Genomic DNA, 17,263 nt, shown 5'->3' on the forward strand with positions numbered 1-17,263 from the left:
GACCTTGACCTTTGAGCTGTGATCTCCAAAATATAAACAGTTTATGGTTGAGTCCAAATGGATGTTTGTGCCAAATTTAAAGAAATTCCCTAAAACCATTCCTGCAATACCGCATTCACCGGAATGGGATGGACGAACGGACAACTAATGATTAACCAATTAGCGGCATGGGTGGGACTTACGTCGTTGTCAAGCCAAGCAAACAATAGCATGCGAGATGAGACAGATAGACACTGTTAGCAAAGGCTGTTCTAAATTGACACGTCCTCTCAGTATCATTGTAGTTTGTTTTACTTTGCTCTGTTCTGCTCTTAAAGCTCAGACAAAATAGGACTGTTAGCATGACCACACACTGGTGACCACTCCATTTAAGGATGTTGGTGATCCACCTAACATGTAACGGTGAAGGGTGGGGAAGCTGTTTAAATGGAGTGTAATCCGTCAGCTAGTGGCAGCAATCACGTAATTGTCAGCTGACAAAACAAACATCAATTTCGACCTCAAGACAAATAACTGCCTGCCTATACAGCAGTGTTCACTATATGATATATGTAAGCCTGAATAACATCCATCAGTCCCCTGTTTTATCAATCTCCCTTGACTTGCTTGTGTTTGTATAGCCATGTAGTCATGGTGCCGTAAACACTGAGATTTGCTGAAATTTAGTGGTGGATCCAGTGTATCTGCTGGCTATGACAACTGTCAAAGACATCGCCTTCTACTACTACTCAACGCACCACAGGCATACGCTGGTGTCATCATGGTATGGACCCTGTGAATTTACGATGACGTTAGGTTCAGGTGGACATGTGGGTCTCTAGCTATTGGTTGGGGAAAATCACAACCCCCTCCCCCGCGGAAAAAAATCAGTCAGAGAGGACGCAATGTCAGACTGATGATGGAAACAGAGTGTAATGAGTTGACAATTTTGTCTGCTATCAGGCAACTGCTGGGCTATTTCTTGGCCTGGTTGCCTGGTAACCTCATGGTGACAACTAGTCATGGTGCCCAACAAGACATATTCCACCAAACAATTACACAAACAAGATGTTAGATGTGAACTATTAAGTTTTGGAGGTCCCGGTGAGACATCTGGAGGGAGCTCGGAGTAGAGCTGCTCCTTCATGTCGAAAGGGGTCAGTTGAGGTGGTTCAGGCATCTGATCAGGAGGCTCCCTAGGGGCCTCCCGTTAGAAATGTTTCGGGCACGTCCCATTGGTAGAAGGCCCCGGGGCAGACCCAGAACATGCTGGAGGGATTACATATCTCATCTGGCCTGGGAACACCTTGGGGTCCCCTAGGAGGAGCTGGAAAGTGCTGCTGGGGAGAGGGACGTCTGGGGTGCTTTGCTTGGCTTACTGCCCCCCCGACCTGACCCCGGATAAGTGGATGGATGGATGGATGGATGGATGGATGGATGGATGGATGGAGGTCCCGGTGGGCAGATTCTTTCACCTTTTGATGCTAAGCTAAGCTAACTGTCGTCAGTGTCCAGCTTCTTATTAGAAGGGCAGATATGACAGCAGTATCCATCTACTCATCTAACTCTCAGCAGGAAAGCAAAGCACATTTCCAAAATGTCTCAGGTGTTGGTGTTAATACAGATAGAAGTTTTTAAAATGAGCATTTTGGTCTCAGTTCATCTGTCTTAAATATTTTCACATCACTCCTCTCCAGCTTTCCTTGTTGTCCTTTCTCATCCCCTTTTTGCACCAGTATATCCTACCGTCTTTTCCTCCCATCCTGGCTGACTAACTGCCTGACTGGTAAGCTAACTAAGCAAAGCTCACCAAGCAAGCAACAAAAGCTAATTTGACTCACCAGCTGACAGACGGCTTCACTGACTAAGTGATTGGCTGGTTATATGACTGTCTGAGCAGTTAACTGAATCATTGATTGACTAAATAGCTGACTGTCTAGTTGGCTGTTTGAATTATGATCGCAGGGTAATTTTGCATTGTCATCTTGTCATGTTGCGATTGATTCCTCAGTTCATTCAGTAATTATCGTTTCAGACAAAATGATTGGTTAACATCTGGCCAATCTGGCACTAATTAACTAATCTAGCATGATTAATTATTGTAATCACCATGCCTTTAAGTCTTGTGTGTGCGTATGAGTCGTTCTTACCAAATGGTTTTGTACTCCTTTGGTTGCAGATTCGACACTGAGGGTTTCTGACGGGCTGGCCTGGTACATGCTCCACCAGCTTACAGAACATCTCTGGACCCGTCGCACCACAGGTAGCATTAGCGGATATATCTGCCATGGACGCCAAGTTCAACACAGCTGGGAACAGTCCTGGAAAGAGAACACACAGCCATAAATGATAAAACAGCTGTATGTATCAGTACTGACGTCTGGTAAACATATTTTTGCAGCAGAATATTAAAAAACAAATATTTTAGAAAACACACTTGTTTATATTTGACACACACAGATGAGGTTGATATTAATCTTCGCATTTGGCTGTAAGTTTGAAAGCAAGCAATGATTTTTCCAAAAAAATGCCAGACAATTCCATTAAGTACAGTAAATATCACAAAGATCTATGTATGAAGTTGATGAGCGAGCACACAGAAAACAGCAAAGTTCTGCTTACTTGTGTAGTGAGATTAGGTCTACCACAATAAACATAGTATTGCAAAAACATGCTACTGACAAGCAACCGCCACCTCTATGTTTTTCAGGGCTCCCACACATTTTCAAGGACCCATTATAATTTTTTTTTGCCCCACTTTAGCGTGCATACATGAATGGAGAGAAGGATATTGGGAAGAAGATGAGGTAACATACGTGATGGTAAACAAAAACATTGTGACGCATGTTAGAGCTACATTACGTCGTAAGCCCAAAAAAACATTACATGACTTTTTCAAATACTTTCAATGATGTTTTCTGATTCCATGACGTTTTCAGGCCTGGAAAATGTGATGTGAAATAGCATGACTTTCCCAGGTTTTCCATGAAGAGGAGGAAGATGTACTTTATTAATCCCTGAGGGAAAATTCTATTTTTTTACTCTGTTGTCACAAAACACACAGGCCAAAATACACACACGCACAAAGAGGTCCTATATATGTATTAAATGAAGAGATGTCAAAACGATGGGGCTGCTAAAGGACCTGCCCCGAGCAGTTCGGGGTTTGGTGCATTGCTAAAGGCCAAGGGCTCTCAAGGACACCTCAACAGTGCCCAGAAGGCGAACAAGCACCTCTCCAGCAAGCAGTCCACACTCCATATTGGGTCCCGATGAGGACTTGGAATGGCGACCCTCCGGTTCCCAACCCAGGTCCCTATGGGCTGAGCTACTGCGGTCCAACTGTGGGAACCCTGCTGTTTTTATGGGAGCGCCGCATGATTACACTGCTACAAATGCTAGCAGCATGACGAGGTGATGAACATCTATTTTTCTATGAGTGCTGCATGTTTGGCCTTACTTTCAGGTTGCTGAGAGCTGAAAAATACTCAGCTTTGGGTAAAACGCTGCAGCCGCTCATTGCTGTCACTTTTTAACCCAGCCATCCAATCACAGTGGAAGAGGGATGGGACAAACAAAGACAACCGTCACATCGCTGAACAACAGTAGAGGAGAAATTAATAATGAACCCAGACAGACTAGCATCTCTGTCCTCTCCCTCTACGCTCTTCAGCCTTCTCTGCATCCAGAGCAAGTACTCTACCTTATGGTGACAGTTTTACTTCTACGGATATCCTGTATCATAGCAACCAATAACAACCAAAGCATCTCCACTGAAAATATGCTGTGCCCCCTATTGCGCCTTATTGCCCTTCCGTGTTCTGAATTTAACAAGGAGCAAGTATATAATTTGTTTAAAACTGTCATCTTTACTATTAAAAAAAGCAACAATATACCTTAGCCGAACATTAGAGTTTATTTACAAAGCAATAAAATCAGGATAAAAGTAATTTGCAAAAACAACAAGAAATGGTGGTAATACCTCATACACGCTGTTGAGCCACCGTTATTCACCGCAGGGGAAATTCCTTCACTGCGACCCCTAAGTCAGATCATCACTAACCACAGGTTGGTGATGGCTTCAATAGATGAACCAGACAGCTGTATTTATCGATATTGAGTGACTTCAGATAGATAGAGGCGCAGCTGGCTTTTTCTTCAAAGCTAAAAAAACAGTTAAATAGCTAAAATGCAGTAAAGTACAGCAGGGGTTATTAGGAACACCCAGCACACCCTGTGCTGTACACACAGGGGTTTTGGATTTCAAATCATTAAAATGATGTCAGTTTCCCTGTGAAGTCTTGTTCGGAGCGAGCCAGCTAGCACTTGTATGGCTGTTGTTCTGAGGTTATGAGTAATTAGTGTGGAACATGAGGGGGAGGGAAGGTGTTTCATTCTATCCAAATTAATCTGGGTGTATTTTCAGTGCAGTCTAATGCAGTTAACATCATTTAGCCCTCACAGATAGCGAGAGCCCGTATTCACTTCATCTTTGGGTAATAGAAGCATACAGGGAGCAGTTTTTGGCCAGCTTTCAACTGTGCAGACTTTGGGCAGTGCACCGCTACTATATCAAAGGACTATTCATTTGCATTATGTTGCTCAAGCAATTTTTTTTCTCATTTCCTGTCCATGGATATTTTTCACCACTGGAACAGAATGTAAACTTGGAGAGAACATACATTATGGAAAAGTACAAAGATTTTTTTCCTGGACATTTTTGGAGCCCATCAATAATGTTATACAACATGACTCTGTTTTCCTCCCTAGTGCTCTTACAGATGGTCGTTCTATTAAACAAAAAACCTCAGAGAAGACAAGAACACATCTCAGATTATATTAAACTCATGGAGCTATACGACTACCACTGAGGGGAGTTTGCTCCAGCCGTGATGAGCTCGCCTGGGTAGTAAATACAGAGTAAACCTCTTCTCCTACAGTACCATTCTGGGTGGAAAGAAAATAACATGCATGCTGTAATCCCTGCAACATTTTATCAGCTGTACAAGTTTTTACTGGTGAGCCACAGTGCCTGGATTTCTTATTTGGGCTGAAAATGACAATTATTTTCATTTTTTGCCACTTATTTTCTCAATCGATTACCATGAAATGTCAGAAAATCACAATTTTCCAAAGCCTAAGTTACTGAAATAGCTTGTTTTTTTCCAACCAAAAGACCAAACCCAAATATGTTAAATTTATATCATAACAGACAAGTAAATACTGTTATTTGAGAAAAATAAAGCACTGAACCTTTGACATCTATGCTTAAAGGAGCAGTGTGTAAGATTTAGGGAGATCTAGGATGCTTTCACACCTGCCCTGTTTGGTTCAGTTCAGTTGAACCCAAGTTTGTTTGCCCCCTATGTACGGTTCGTTTGGGCAGGTGTGAACACAGCACACTCAGGTGCGCACCAAAATAACCGGAGTTACAGTTACAGCCAGTTACAGCCGAACTCTGGTGCGGTTCGTTTGTGGTGAGAACGTGTTCTGACCTTGATCTGAACCAACTGCAGTCACATGACACATTGTTTGGGTTAAACATGAGCATGTTACAGTCCTGGAGGATTATTAATGTGCTCCTCCTCCTGTACTGCCTTAATATGCACATTCAGCACATCCAATGCATCAAAACATTGTTTTCTAGTTGGAGCCGCGCCTCGTTTTCAAACTGTATGGTTTGACTAAAATGAACAATGACAGCAATATAGTCCACGATGAGCAGCACTAAATCAACCTGCGTAGTTGTCCCTCCATTGTGACATTAGAAAGTGTCACATTTATCTTGCAAGTGTACTCTTCTTCAACGTTTTGTTTACTTCCTGGATTTTTCCCACATGGAAATTCTGACCAATTAAGAGCAGCTTTCTCGCGCAAGGCATTTGATCTGGTCCGCTTGTAAATGCTGCTGTAAGAACATGAACCAACTCTAGGCAGTTATGCAACTGTGTAACAAAATGAGTCCTAGATTCAGACCAAAGCAAGACGACTCTGGGTCTGAAAGCACCCTTAGTGGAGTCCAGCAGTGAGAATTGTAGATTTCAACTGGCTGAAACTTCTCCCGATTAAAATTTCTTTAGTGTCATTAAGGAGGTTTTTACCAGTAGCCAAAATATCCGCAGAGGTCTCCTCCTCTCCAAAACAAATAAACCTGGTGATTAACACCGGTAAAAACACCAAACAAAGCAGCTTCATGTTACGAATCAGTGTTTCTCCTACACTGTTTGGAATGTCAGAGTCAGGCCATGCCTTGCACATGCTAATGTGCGCGTACCTTTTTTCTCTGATAAGTCAAGATTCCAGACGTTTAGGTTTTTATCGGGAGCCAGATAATTCGCAAAGGTCTCTTCGTGTCCATAACAAATGGATGGGGTCTCATTTATAAAACAATGTGTAGGATCCATACTAAAAAAAAACATACGTATGGACAAAAGCAAAAAATATTCAACAATTTCTACAATCAGGCTGCCACCTCACCATTTTTAAAGATTATTTTTGTGGGTTTTTTGCCTTTAATGGACAGGACAGTGTGTGAAATGGGGAGACAGAGAGAGAGTGGGGACTGAAATGCAGCAAAGGGTCGCAAGCCAGACTCGAGCCCGAGCCCGAGCCCACGACCACTGCGGCGAGGCAATGCCTCTGTACATGGGGCACCAGCACTATCCACAAGGCCCCCCCACCACCTCACCATTTGCATCACCAAAGTCCCATCTCCAAAATGTTCGTAAGCATGGGTCAAAGTTTCTCCCATCAAGTCTGTTTTTATAGATCACAACTTTTTGCATGGGAAGTGGCATACGCCTCTTTCAGACCTTGTTTTGCACATATGCAATGTTTATGATTGAGGTCCCAGGTGATTAAAACTGGTGAAATACTGAATAAAGCAGTTTCACACTAAGAAAAAAACCTTAACACTGTACCTTTAAAATGTGATGAAAATGATTCACAATCAAAATATAGCATAATAATTAAACCTTTTCTTCTAATTTCCAAATGAATTTATGACATGTCTTCATTTGAAAGCCCCTCAATATTATGTGCATATGGTATCAAACGTGCTACTGCTAACAGCCAGAAAGCCAAGTAGCTTGTGTTATCCAAAGAAGAAATGAAGTGATAACCTCTTGAGCCAGAGAGCTCCAAACAAACTCATTATTATTTACGTCTACATGTCATCCTCCAAGAGACTGCTCTGTGTTGTTCCCATAGTGAGAGAACATTAGTCTCAGAGTGAATGACAAGCTTGTTGGACTTAGAGTACTGGAATGCTCAACGTACTGTGCACATGGTTCACATTTCCTGTCTGGCAAACACACACAGGCAAACACATGCACGTACGATGTAACGTCAGGTCAGCAGCTTTATAGTTAAACAACATGTGCACTGATGTACAAACATAAACACAGAGACGCATAAATGTACAGCAACTGTACACAGAGGAGACAGACGGGGGGGAAGATCAGATGGAAGGAGAGGAAAAAGTGTAAGAAAAATACAGAGGAGAGGCACTCGTGAAAGTGTGGATGGTGTGTGTGTGTGTGTGTCCAGATGAGTCCAGCTGTTTGGCCAGATGTCAACACTGATGAACTGTGAAGAACATCTGAGACACCCAAAGACTCTCTCACACATGTGTACACATTCTCACAGAAGTGCTCACAACATATCATATACACACTGAGTCAAAACGCATACCTTCCAGACCTCTCAGAAATGATATCTGAGAATCTACACCACTGAGGAAGACCAGATTTTCATAACAGGAAAAGTTCTCATTGTGTAATGACAAATTGAGAGTGGATAAGCTCATGCCATATCCAGGATGTGTTTCTGTATGTTTGTGTTGGAGTCAAGGATCACTTAGAGGAATATTTCACCCACAAAGAGATCGTTTGTATATAAGTCACTCTGATACGCTGAATTTGTGAAGAGCACTTTGTTTTGTTGTTGCCTTAAATGATGGGACAGCTGTGGATAGACAGGAAAGTTGGGAGGGTGACATGCAGCAAAGGGCCGTGGAGAAAATTCTTGATGAATTGGAGTAAATGGGGTCCGCATTTAGAAGCCAAACTATATCAACATCTGTTTACTAAAACTCTCAAACAACTCATGCAGTATAATCCAAGTCTCATTTATCCAGCCTTATGCTCAGTACTTCCCAAAAATGCATTTTCACAAAACCTCACTATTTAAAACACTTCTGTATCTGGGAAAGTGTGTGCTTCAGAACTGTACTCATGCATCCATTGAGCAAAGTTCAAACACACACTCCTGCCCAGGTGTGCTACTCGTCTGTGAGTGAGACTGTTTATGCGAAAGTATTATAAATATTAAGGTTTTAGTGAAAATGCATGTTTGGGAATGACTGAGCATAACGACTAGATAAATGAGTCTTGGATTATACTGCATGAGTTGTGTGAGAGTTTTTAAATGAATGTTGTGATAGAGTTTTGCTTTTATTAAATGTTCTGTATGCAGCTTTCAGAGCATTATTATGGCAGGAAGCCATTATTTGATATGTAAAAATATAGGGAAGTAATGGAGTCCTGAAAAGAGAGTAGGGTTTTCCACACATTCATATATTTTGTGGCGACCCGTACCATCCCCCCTCGTGGCAACAGTACTCCCCAATGGCAGTGGCCCCCTAGCAGGACAATGCACCATGCCACACTGCAAACATCGCTCAGGAATGGCCCAAGGAACATGACAAAGAACTCAAAGTGTCAATCTGGCCTCCAAATTCCGCAGATCCCAATCTGAATGAGCATCTGTGGCACGTGCCATTAACCCACCTCACAACTCACTGGACTAAATGGATCTGCCGCCAACGCACTGGTGCCAAACACCGCAGGACACTCCCAGAGATCCTGTGTCCATGCCTCGACTGGTCAGAGCCAAATCCGATCCAAGGAGGCCCCACCTTGGATAAGGGGTACATCACAATAATCCTTGAGCAGGTTGGGACCTGGGAAATTTAGAAGCCAGGTCGACACCTTGAGCTTTTTGTCACGCTCCACAGGCCATTTCTAAACAGCTTTTATGGTGTGGCATGCTGCTTTTTTCTGCTGCTCGGTCTGCAACAGTGTTAGAGTGGGTGGAACATGTCAGGTGGTATCCACATGAATGCCAGAACCAAAGGTTTCCCAGCAGAACAAGGCATTCACTTAACCTGTCAGTGGTTTTAATGTTTTGGCTGATCGGTGTATATACCGTGTGGTTATATTGCTCCACACTCTTAAATCGCAGTGTACTCTGGGCACAGACAGAGCAGCAGAACATGAGGTGCAGTGAAAGTGAGATTTAACTGTTCATTGTGCGGAGTCTAAAAGTTTGCATTCACTCGCCTCTGCTGCAGCTGCTCCTCTAATCCATCAATCTGATCCGATCAGCTCTGATCAGATCATCTGATAAATTATCCATCCCACAACTCAAACCAACTCAAAAAAACTCAGATATTAGGACGACATTGTCGTGGAAGCGGAAGCCCACCTTCAGGTTTCCCTCAGGTTATCAATGTTAAAGCAGCTGTGCAGAACTTTACATTTTTGCTGATTATAGTGCCCCCTTTGGTCGAAGTGGTGTGACACCCACAGCCTGGTGTCGTAAAATCTCGACTGCAACCAGCAATTACCGCATGCATTTGTTTTGGAGAGCGAGAAGAAAATCATAAATGTTCTGGTGTAGCTCTGAATTTCTTATAAACTGAAAACAACTGCCTGCTGTATATTTGTGTTCATGGTCACAGTCACAGATAATTTTGTGGGGATTGTTGTAACTGTGCGTTCACACCGGGCGCGAGTGAAGCGAATTACTTGCACGTAACGCGAGTATGGACGCTGGACCATTTTGTTAATTTGCGTTATCGCGTCAGTCACGTGAGTAGCGAGCCCGCCCATTTTCACTAGATAACAACATCTGGCCCGCCATTCTCTCCTCAACCATGGCTGAGATAACCACCATCGCTGCTTTGTACCTGCTCTGGAAGTCCCAGATGTGCCGGAGGGCCAAACGCCGTCGTTTTTGGGTTCACCCTATCCTGCAGAAGCGCATCCAGCTCGGTGAGTTTCACCACCTCCTCCAGGAATGCCGTCTGGATGATAGCCGCTTTCAGCGGTACTTCAGGCTGACTGGGGCCCAGTTTGAGGACCTGTTGGCGAGGGTTGGCGCCAGGATCTCCCGGCAGGACACCAACTACAGGCGCTCCATTTCAGCTGCGGAGCGCCTGTCCATCTGTCTCCAGTGAGTAGCAGTTTATTGTTGTGTCAACAACTGGACGTCAGGGCGTCAAGACGTCACTGACGTCATGACGCCAGTGACGTCGAGAGAATCTCAACGCTGATTGGCTTTCGCGGCACAGCGTCACGCAAATTCGCCTCAAAAGTTCAATATTTTCAACTCGAGCCATGAGGCGATGGACGCGAATTTCGCTGCGCCTACGCGTCCATCGCGCCGCCCAGCGCGAATTCGCGTCTAATCGCGTCTTTGCATTGACTTTGTATGTAATCTTGATGCGCGAATTTGCTAATTCGCGCTCGGTGTGAACACACAGTAACGTTACTAGACAAAAGCGGTTCACATCAGCTAACATTACATTTAGCTTGCTTATAACCTCCATGTCGTCATATATTGAAGTGAAACAACGTCTAGCAAGTTGCGGTATATTCTCTAAATAAAAACAAAAATTACATACCTGTCGATTAGGAAAAGTTTGAGCTCGAGCCCTATCACTGTCCCGTTTAGCCTTCTTCTGTTCTTTTTCTTTTAGATGGTGCTCCTTCTTTATCCGCCATGACATCGAAAGTACAACCAAGTCCTTATAGATACATCTGGTAAAACTGTTATGTGTTCAGCAATGCCCGTTGCATACCACTTACTCGAAGAACACTCTCTGTAAACACGGCTCTTCTTCTTCTCTCAATTTATTGGTGGATCGCAAACAACTTCCAGGTGCATACCACCACCTACTGTGCAAGAGACTACTCCCTACTACATGTCATTTAGCCTGTTTCTTAAATCCTACTCGTAAACACGGCTCCTTCTTTTTCTGTGGTTTAATGGCTGCGGGCCGCTGTGGGCATGCAGACTTACTTCCGCCTCCGGGTGCCGTATTCTGGTTTGCTGACTTCCGCTTTGTCCGACCCGACTGAGGCTACACTAAATAGCCATACAGAGAAAGGCTTTTTTGTCGCTGCTGGGTTCAAATAAATATGCGGATCTTCAAGGGGGGGGTGATACGAACTAGGGACAGTTTTATGAATGGTAAAAAGTTCCACACAGCTGCTTTAACTCTGTCAGCACTATCAGTACACTGTTGTTAGTACTGATTACTGAGTTAGGGGGCATACACATGCCATGTCTTTAACCGCCTGAAAAACGCGAGGTCTGGCGCTGGGTGCTACTCTTGTGCCTTTTTTGAGCCAGCTATCAAGAGTGCAGCGGCAGGTTGCGTCTGAGGATGCTAAGCAACCTTAACAAGCACCTTATCAAAGCCTATTTACCTGAATCCTAAGTGCAGAGCTTCCAGGCACTGTTTCTAAGTGTGTAGGCCTATCGTCCATGGGACAGCCCTGCACTAAAATGACCAACTTTTCTATATTGACCACGGCCTGATATTTATGGAAGAAGGAAAAGATATCTGTTGGCTGTGATTGGTTGTTCTTCGTCACATGACAAACTGTGTGCGCTGCTGTCTTCCAAAAGTTGAACTCAGTTTATCTCAGGGTGCAGCCGTTGCAGCTTGATAAACAGGCGCTCAGGAACGCGTGCTCCCCGTGACGGCATCGTCCTGCCGCGCATCTACGTTGAAAACAATGAATTTGAGGGTGCAAAAAACACGGCATGAGTACAGAGCCTTAGGTCCATTAACTGCCAGCTCAGCAGCCTCCATGTTGAAAACCGTGTGCAGACCATCTCGCCCCAGATTCTCAGTCATCGATATGCTCTGAATGCCACATACAGCTCCTTTAAATGAGGCCCCCTTTGACTTCAATTCATCAAGAATGTTTTGGATTCTTTGTTTACAATGTGAACAGACGCGAAAAAAACCCAAAGTTTTCCTTATGATTTCAACGCAACACGGGATGAGTGATTGATATGCAAATGATCACTTGTGTATAAGGTATTTCTTCACTGCACCTTCAAGAACATCAAATATCTGTAGACAACAGTAAGCAAGGGTAATAGTCCACATACACAATAATCACAATGCTTAATTTCCAACTCTATCTTAAAATAAAATAGTCTTTCTGACACAAGTCTTTCTGTCCCTGAGCTTTAACATTATAATGATAATAAAGCTGCTTTTATTCACGTTGTATCGATGTCTTTTCAGCTCCGTCTTGTCATTGTGGCACCATTTTTGAATGCCTCAAGATTTTAAGTCTGATATTAGGTCCACGTGTCAAAGACTGCAGTGCAGGTTGAAGCTCTTCACTGCTCTCTTTTGTTCATTCTATTCCCAAATTGAACAGTGATAGTGGGCAAAAAGATAAAGCTCAAACAGAGGGTAACAGCTTGCAGGTGCCAAATATACTAATGCCTCATGGATCTATCCTCCAATGCACCTCTTACAAGAGCAAACAAAAAGTGTGCACCATCTTGTTGTCATGTTGCCAACACAGGAAATCCTGTAACCAGACTTCAGAATAAAAAATATCTTAGTTAAGGCCTTAATGCAAGATCAAAAACAGTTTGATGAACATATTTTTCATGGTCCTTCTTCTCCACACCGTTTCTAACTACTGCCTCCTGCGTCTGCCAGGAAATCAAGCCAACATCCTGCTTATTCCTGGGTTTTGATCCACAACCTGGAAGAGTCTCCAACCAAATACAAGTGTATGTGGGAGACTGTGCAATCTTTAATGGTGTCATTTTACCTTCATTTGAGACGGCTAATACCTTAAGCTTCATATCAGGTCTGTGTGTCAGATTTAAGGGATTCAAAGAGGAACCACATGTTTTGGTTTGCACCTGTTTCATCTCTTTTTCTATAGCTGGGAATTTGTGGCGTGGGGTTAAACTCTTGCATGGTGACTTAACGTGATTTCCAAACATGTATTTAAAGTTTAATAACTAACAGCAAATTAAAAAAACATCTTTGGAAAGTCCTGCTTTCACAAAATAACGCAGGAAGCAGCAACAAAGAATAAGAGAGACAATTTCAACAAAATTTTCTTTTTAGATTTTCGTGGGTTCCCAGTGTCTGTGTTGGGTGTCATAGCAACTTTTACTAAACATCAAAATCCTCTGTCGGGAGAATCTGATCATGTGTACGACTCCGACTTTGGCTACTGATAACACTTCTTCTCTCTTGCCTTTTATGTTGAACAAAGAGGTGAGATAGCAACAGAGAAATGGAGAGGGACGACTAAAGGCAGGGTTCAGATTTCAGATTCAGTGAATGACAAGGACACAATGACTGTCTGCCTTCGGCTCTATGGCTGCCACACACACACATCCGTGCACACTCATGCACACACACACACACACACACACACACACACACACACACATCTACTCAGGTTCATCACCTTCCATTCTTTTCTCTCTGCTCTGATAACCATAGTAACCTGTCTGTCTGTCTGTCTGTCTGTCTGTCTGTCTGTCTGTTGGCCTCTCTATCCTCCGTCTACGCTCTGTTAACCAGATGTCTCAGAGGATTTACTGCCATACAGGCTCGAAATTATAATACTGTCAAAATGTATAAGTACACGCAGTGAAAGCCGGGCAATGTCAGTGCCAAAGAAGCTGTTTCAAAAGCCCAGCACTGATTACAAGGCAACATCCCAGAGGCGTGTACTATGAAGTGAGATGAGTGGGTTAGCAAGGGGTGTTGAGCCTAAAGCCAGAGTTTTCAGTTTTGAGAAGGTAACCTAGCAAGATTGCGATAGAAACTTAGAAAGCAGACCTCCATGTTCAGAGTTACAGATTAAAAATCTGTAACTCTTAAAAAGCCCCTTTCACAAAACAACTCAAGTGGAAATAGTGTCACATGGTCAGTTTATAGCCCAGCGCAGACCAAAGATTTGCAACGAGACAAGGTGAAACAGGCAACTACTTGCAATGCACCTTTCTGTAATGAGATGGTGTATCATCTCTATGCAACAACTCTCCATACCTCCATTCTGATTTCCAGCTTTTCAGGCTTATTTTGTGGCTGAATATAATTTGAGGGGGGCATAAGCACATACAGTGAGTAGCAGCAGCAACCCACCATCCGACACTGGCACCCGGCGAGGATGGAAACACAGGGCTCGGTGGGTACAGAGTACCTGCCACAGCAAGTGACCACGCTGTCTGCGGTCATTTTGACTCAACCAGCGGATTTCACTACAAGGCTGGCTGTAGAAACAGGTGACTTGTTTACGTTCTAAATCCAGCCACCAGCGATCTGACCAGCTGAGCTGCAGGTGACACCATCAGGTGGCTTGAGTCGAGCTCAGACGGCCAGTTCACACCGCTGCAACTTTTCTCTGCAACGCTCTAAAACGGTTTCGTCTGGTCACAAATCTTTGATCTGAACTGGGCTTATGAGCTATACAGATTCTCAGCTGAGGAACTTGTTGAGCTATAACTTTAAAATAGTAATGTCACCTAATGAAGCTGTACAGCAATTACAGTTCACTGTATTCATTACATTATTTTTTTTGTTCTGTTTTTTTTTTGTTGTTGTTGTTTTTGCAACCTACATCAGCGATGCATAAAATCTGAAATATGTTTGTAGTGTTCTCTGGCCATTTGCCCACGCTGACTTAAAAAAGAAGCCTTCTATATATTGGTCACTATATTGCTAATCAGTATGATGTTTTACTTGCATTTGAAATTAAGTATTATTCCTTCAAACCATAACATTTGGATTATCTTTATATGCTTGGTCCTGATTCACTGAAGTATGTGTCATTTGGCTAAAAATGAAAATAATTTCTGTGTAGCCTTCATTATGGGACTGCGTCTGACCTAACTGCCATTCTGTAGTAACATTTAAATCTGCTGCATCAAGTTCAAAGTTGAAGAGCTGTTGAATGTGCAGCTGTTAAGTTACAAATAAATGAAAGGCATTGAGAGCACATGGAGTGGTAAAATACATGTATTAACGCAACACACTTAGTCATTTTCTGCATGTGATTCATCCATTTTGTGCGGCGGTAGAATGAAATGATCTAATGCCCCGTTTTATAGTAACGCCCACAGAGGCTGAGGAAGAAAGCCTGGGTCAACAAGCAAGTTAATACCTACTGCTCTACTACCTTTTATTTAAAAAACAGAAATGCTTTTCAATTGTGGTTATTATACTCTAAAAGTGAACTCAGGATGCCCTGCACTTCCATACCTGTGTAGTGTTTACAGTACAAGTGACGATACTGAAGCACGCTACTCATCAATGTGGTGGGAAGGACAAGAGGACATCAATACGGGAGTTAAATCTACACTTAAGGAGGAAATGTCCAGGTATGAGTGTATTTCCACCAGATCCAGGATGACAGCAAATTCTTTTTATTGTATAAAGGCTTCTTATTACATTATGAATAAAACCTTATTTGCTTTTTCTGTCATGGTAGACGATGACTCTGCACTGCTTGCCCTGCTGAGTGTGTGTGTGTGCATGTGTGTGTGATGGATGTGTTATTGTTGAGTTTTGAGGCTAGATGTATGCTTGATGGAATAAGAAGAAGGTTGAAAAAGACAGGATCATCTCTCTCTCCCTCTCTCCCTCCATCCTAAGTAGTTTGGGGGGCGAGAGAGATATGGATGCAGAGAAAGATAGAAAGATTGATGGAGATGGATGGAGGGATTCCCAGAGAAAGATAGAGTGTTGTTTAAAAGGGTCAGGGCCAGGAGGGGAATGAGGGATGAGACTGCGATAATCCTGCATACTCACACACACACACACACACACACACACATAACCACAAGTACACACAGAACCTTTACATATAGATATCTACATATAGAAGTGTGTGTGAATAAAAGCACGGATGCAACAATAGTGAGACCCAACCCCATGCAAATACACATGCAAACATATACATCCACAAATATGTTACAATTAATCTACCATGCAGACACACACGTGAACAAATGTACACTACAAATCCACAGCCTGCACTCGGAAGAATTTTCAAACCAGACTTGCACCAAGACACAATATAAACACTAATCAGTCCTGGACTCATCCTCAGCTTTGTGAGGATTTCTCCCAGAAAACTAATCTGCTTTGTTAGCTCAGATGTGCTCTAAACACCTGAAATATGATTTCTCTTCTACCTCCAAGTTTCACAAACAAGGCAATCCAGGAAATGGGATTTTAACAGTTTAACAAGGACAAAAGAATTCAACGCATGTCCCAAGTTGTGATGAAAATACACTCAAAATTTCTTCATACAGGTGTAACAGAAAACAATTGTGTCTACTCCAAGACTCTTGGATCATGACTTAATTATGTTGTTATCCGGTGATATCAAACTGCCAATGACAATGAAAGAATGGGTGCATTGTCCTCTTGTGTTTTACATGCACACTAATATTCTACTATTACTCCAAATATGACGATATTCCGAATTAGCAGTGGGTCATGTATACAGCGTATTCCAGTTGCATATTCCAAATTAAGCCTTTTTCTGAATTAAGCATTTTCCGATTGAAGCCCAATTCAGACCAGAGATTCACGACGAGACAAGTTGAAACAGGCAGCTACTTCCAATGCACCTTTCTGTAATGTTCTAAAGACCTACCGGTTCACACCAATGCAACTAGATGAGATGGTGTATCATCTCTATGCAACAATTCTGCGAACTGATTTCGAGCTTTTCAGGCTGATTACGTGGCTGAATATAATTTGTAGCTTCTTAAAATATGAATGAGGATAGTGACAGTGAGATACTGGCTACAGATGAATTTGTAGTAGCAATAACAGGGCGAAAAACATAAAACGAGCATCAGGCGGGCTGTATTCATAATAAATGCACAACAATAATATAAGAAAGTAAGGGGCGCCTATTAGTTAGTCAGTGAGAGTGTGTGTGGGGTGAGCCAAGCACACACAGCGAGCAGCAGCAACCCACCGTCCGACAACGCCACATGTGAGGACGGAAACAGAGGGCTTGGCTGGGAAGGAAAACGCCGCATGGGGTAGGGATGGGTCACAATTTTCGAATTTTCGAATAGTCGTTTTATTTTGAAAAATCGATTTTTTAATGCGACTATTACTATTCGCCGTCTTATTTCCCCCCTTTATTTGACATGCAATTCAGCTCCTAACCACACGAGGGCAGTATAGGATTGCTACAGC

General features: G+C 42.9%; 1 protein-coding gene across 5 annotated transcripts in view; it reads right to left on the bottom strand.

Annotated features, from left to right (window-relative positions):
* The window catches only part of lama2 (laminin, alpha 2), a 322,377-nt gene that overhangs the window by 255,154 nt on the left and 49,960 nt on the right, over window positions 1-17,263 (bottom strand). For all 5 annotated transcript variants that reach the window (XM_050057581.1, XM_050057580.1, XM_050057578.1 and 2 more), the window contains exon 2: window positions 2,130-2,300. In XM_050057581.1, coding sequence (XP_049913538.1) covers window positions 2,130-2,300 — 171 coding nt within the window. The remainder of the gene's footprint in view (window positions 1-2,129; window positions 2,301-17,263) is intronic.

Source organism: Epinephelus moara, chromosome 12 (assembly GCF_006386435.1).
Source record: "Epinephelus moara isolate mb chromosome 12, YSFRI_EMoa_1.0, whole genome shotgun sequence".
Taxonomy (NCBI): Eukaryota; Metazoa; Chordata; class Actinopteri; order Perciformes; family Serranidae; genus Epinephelus; species Epinephelus moara.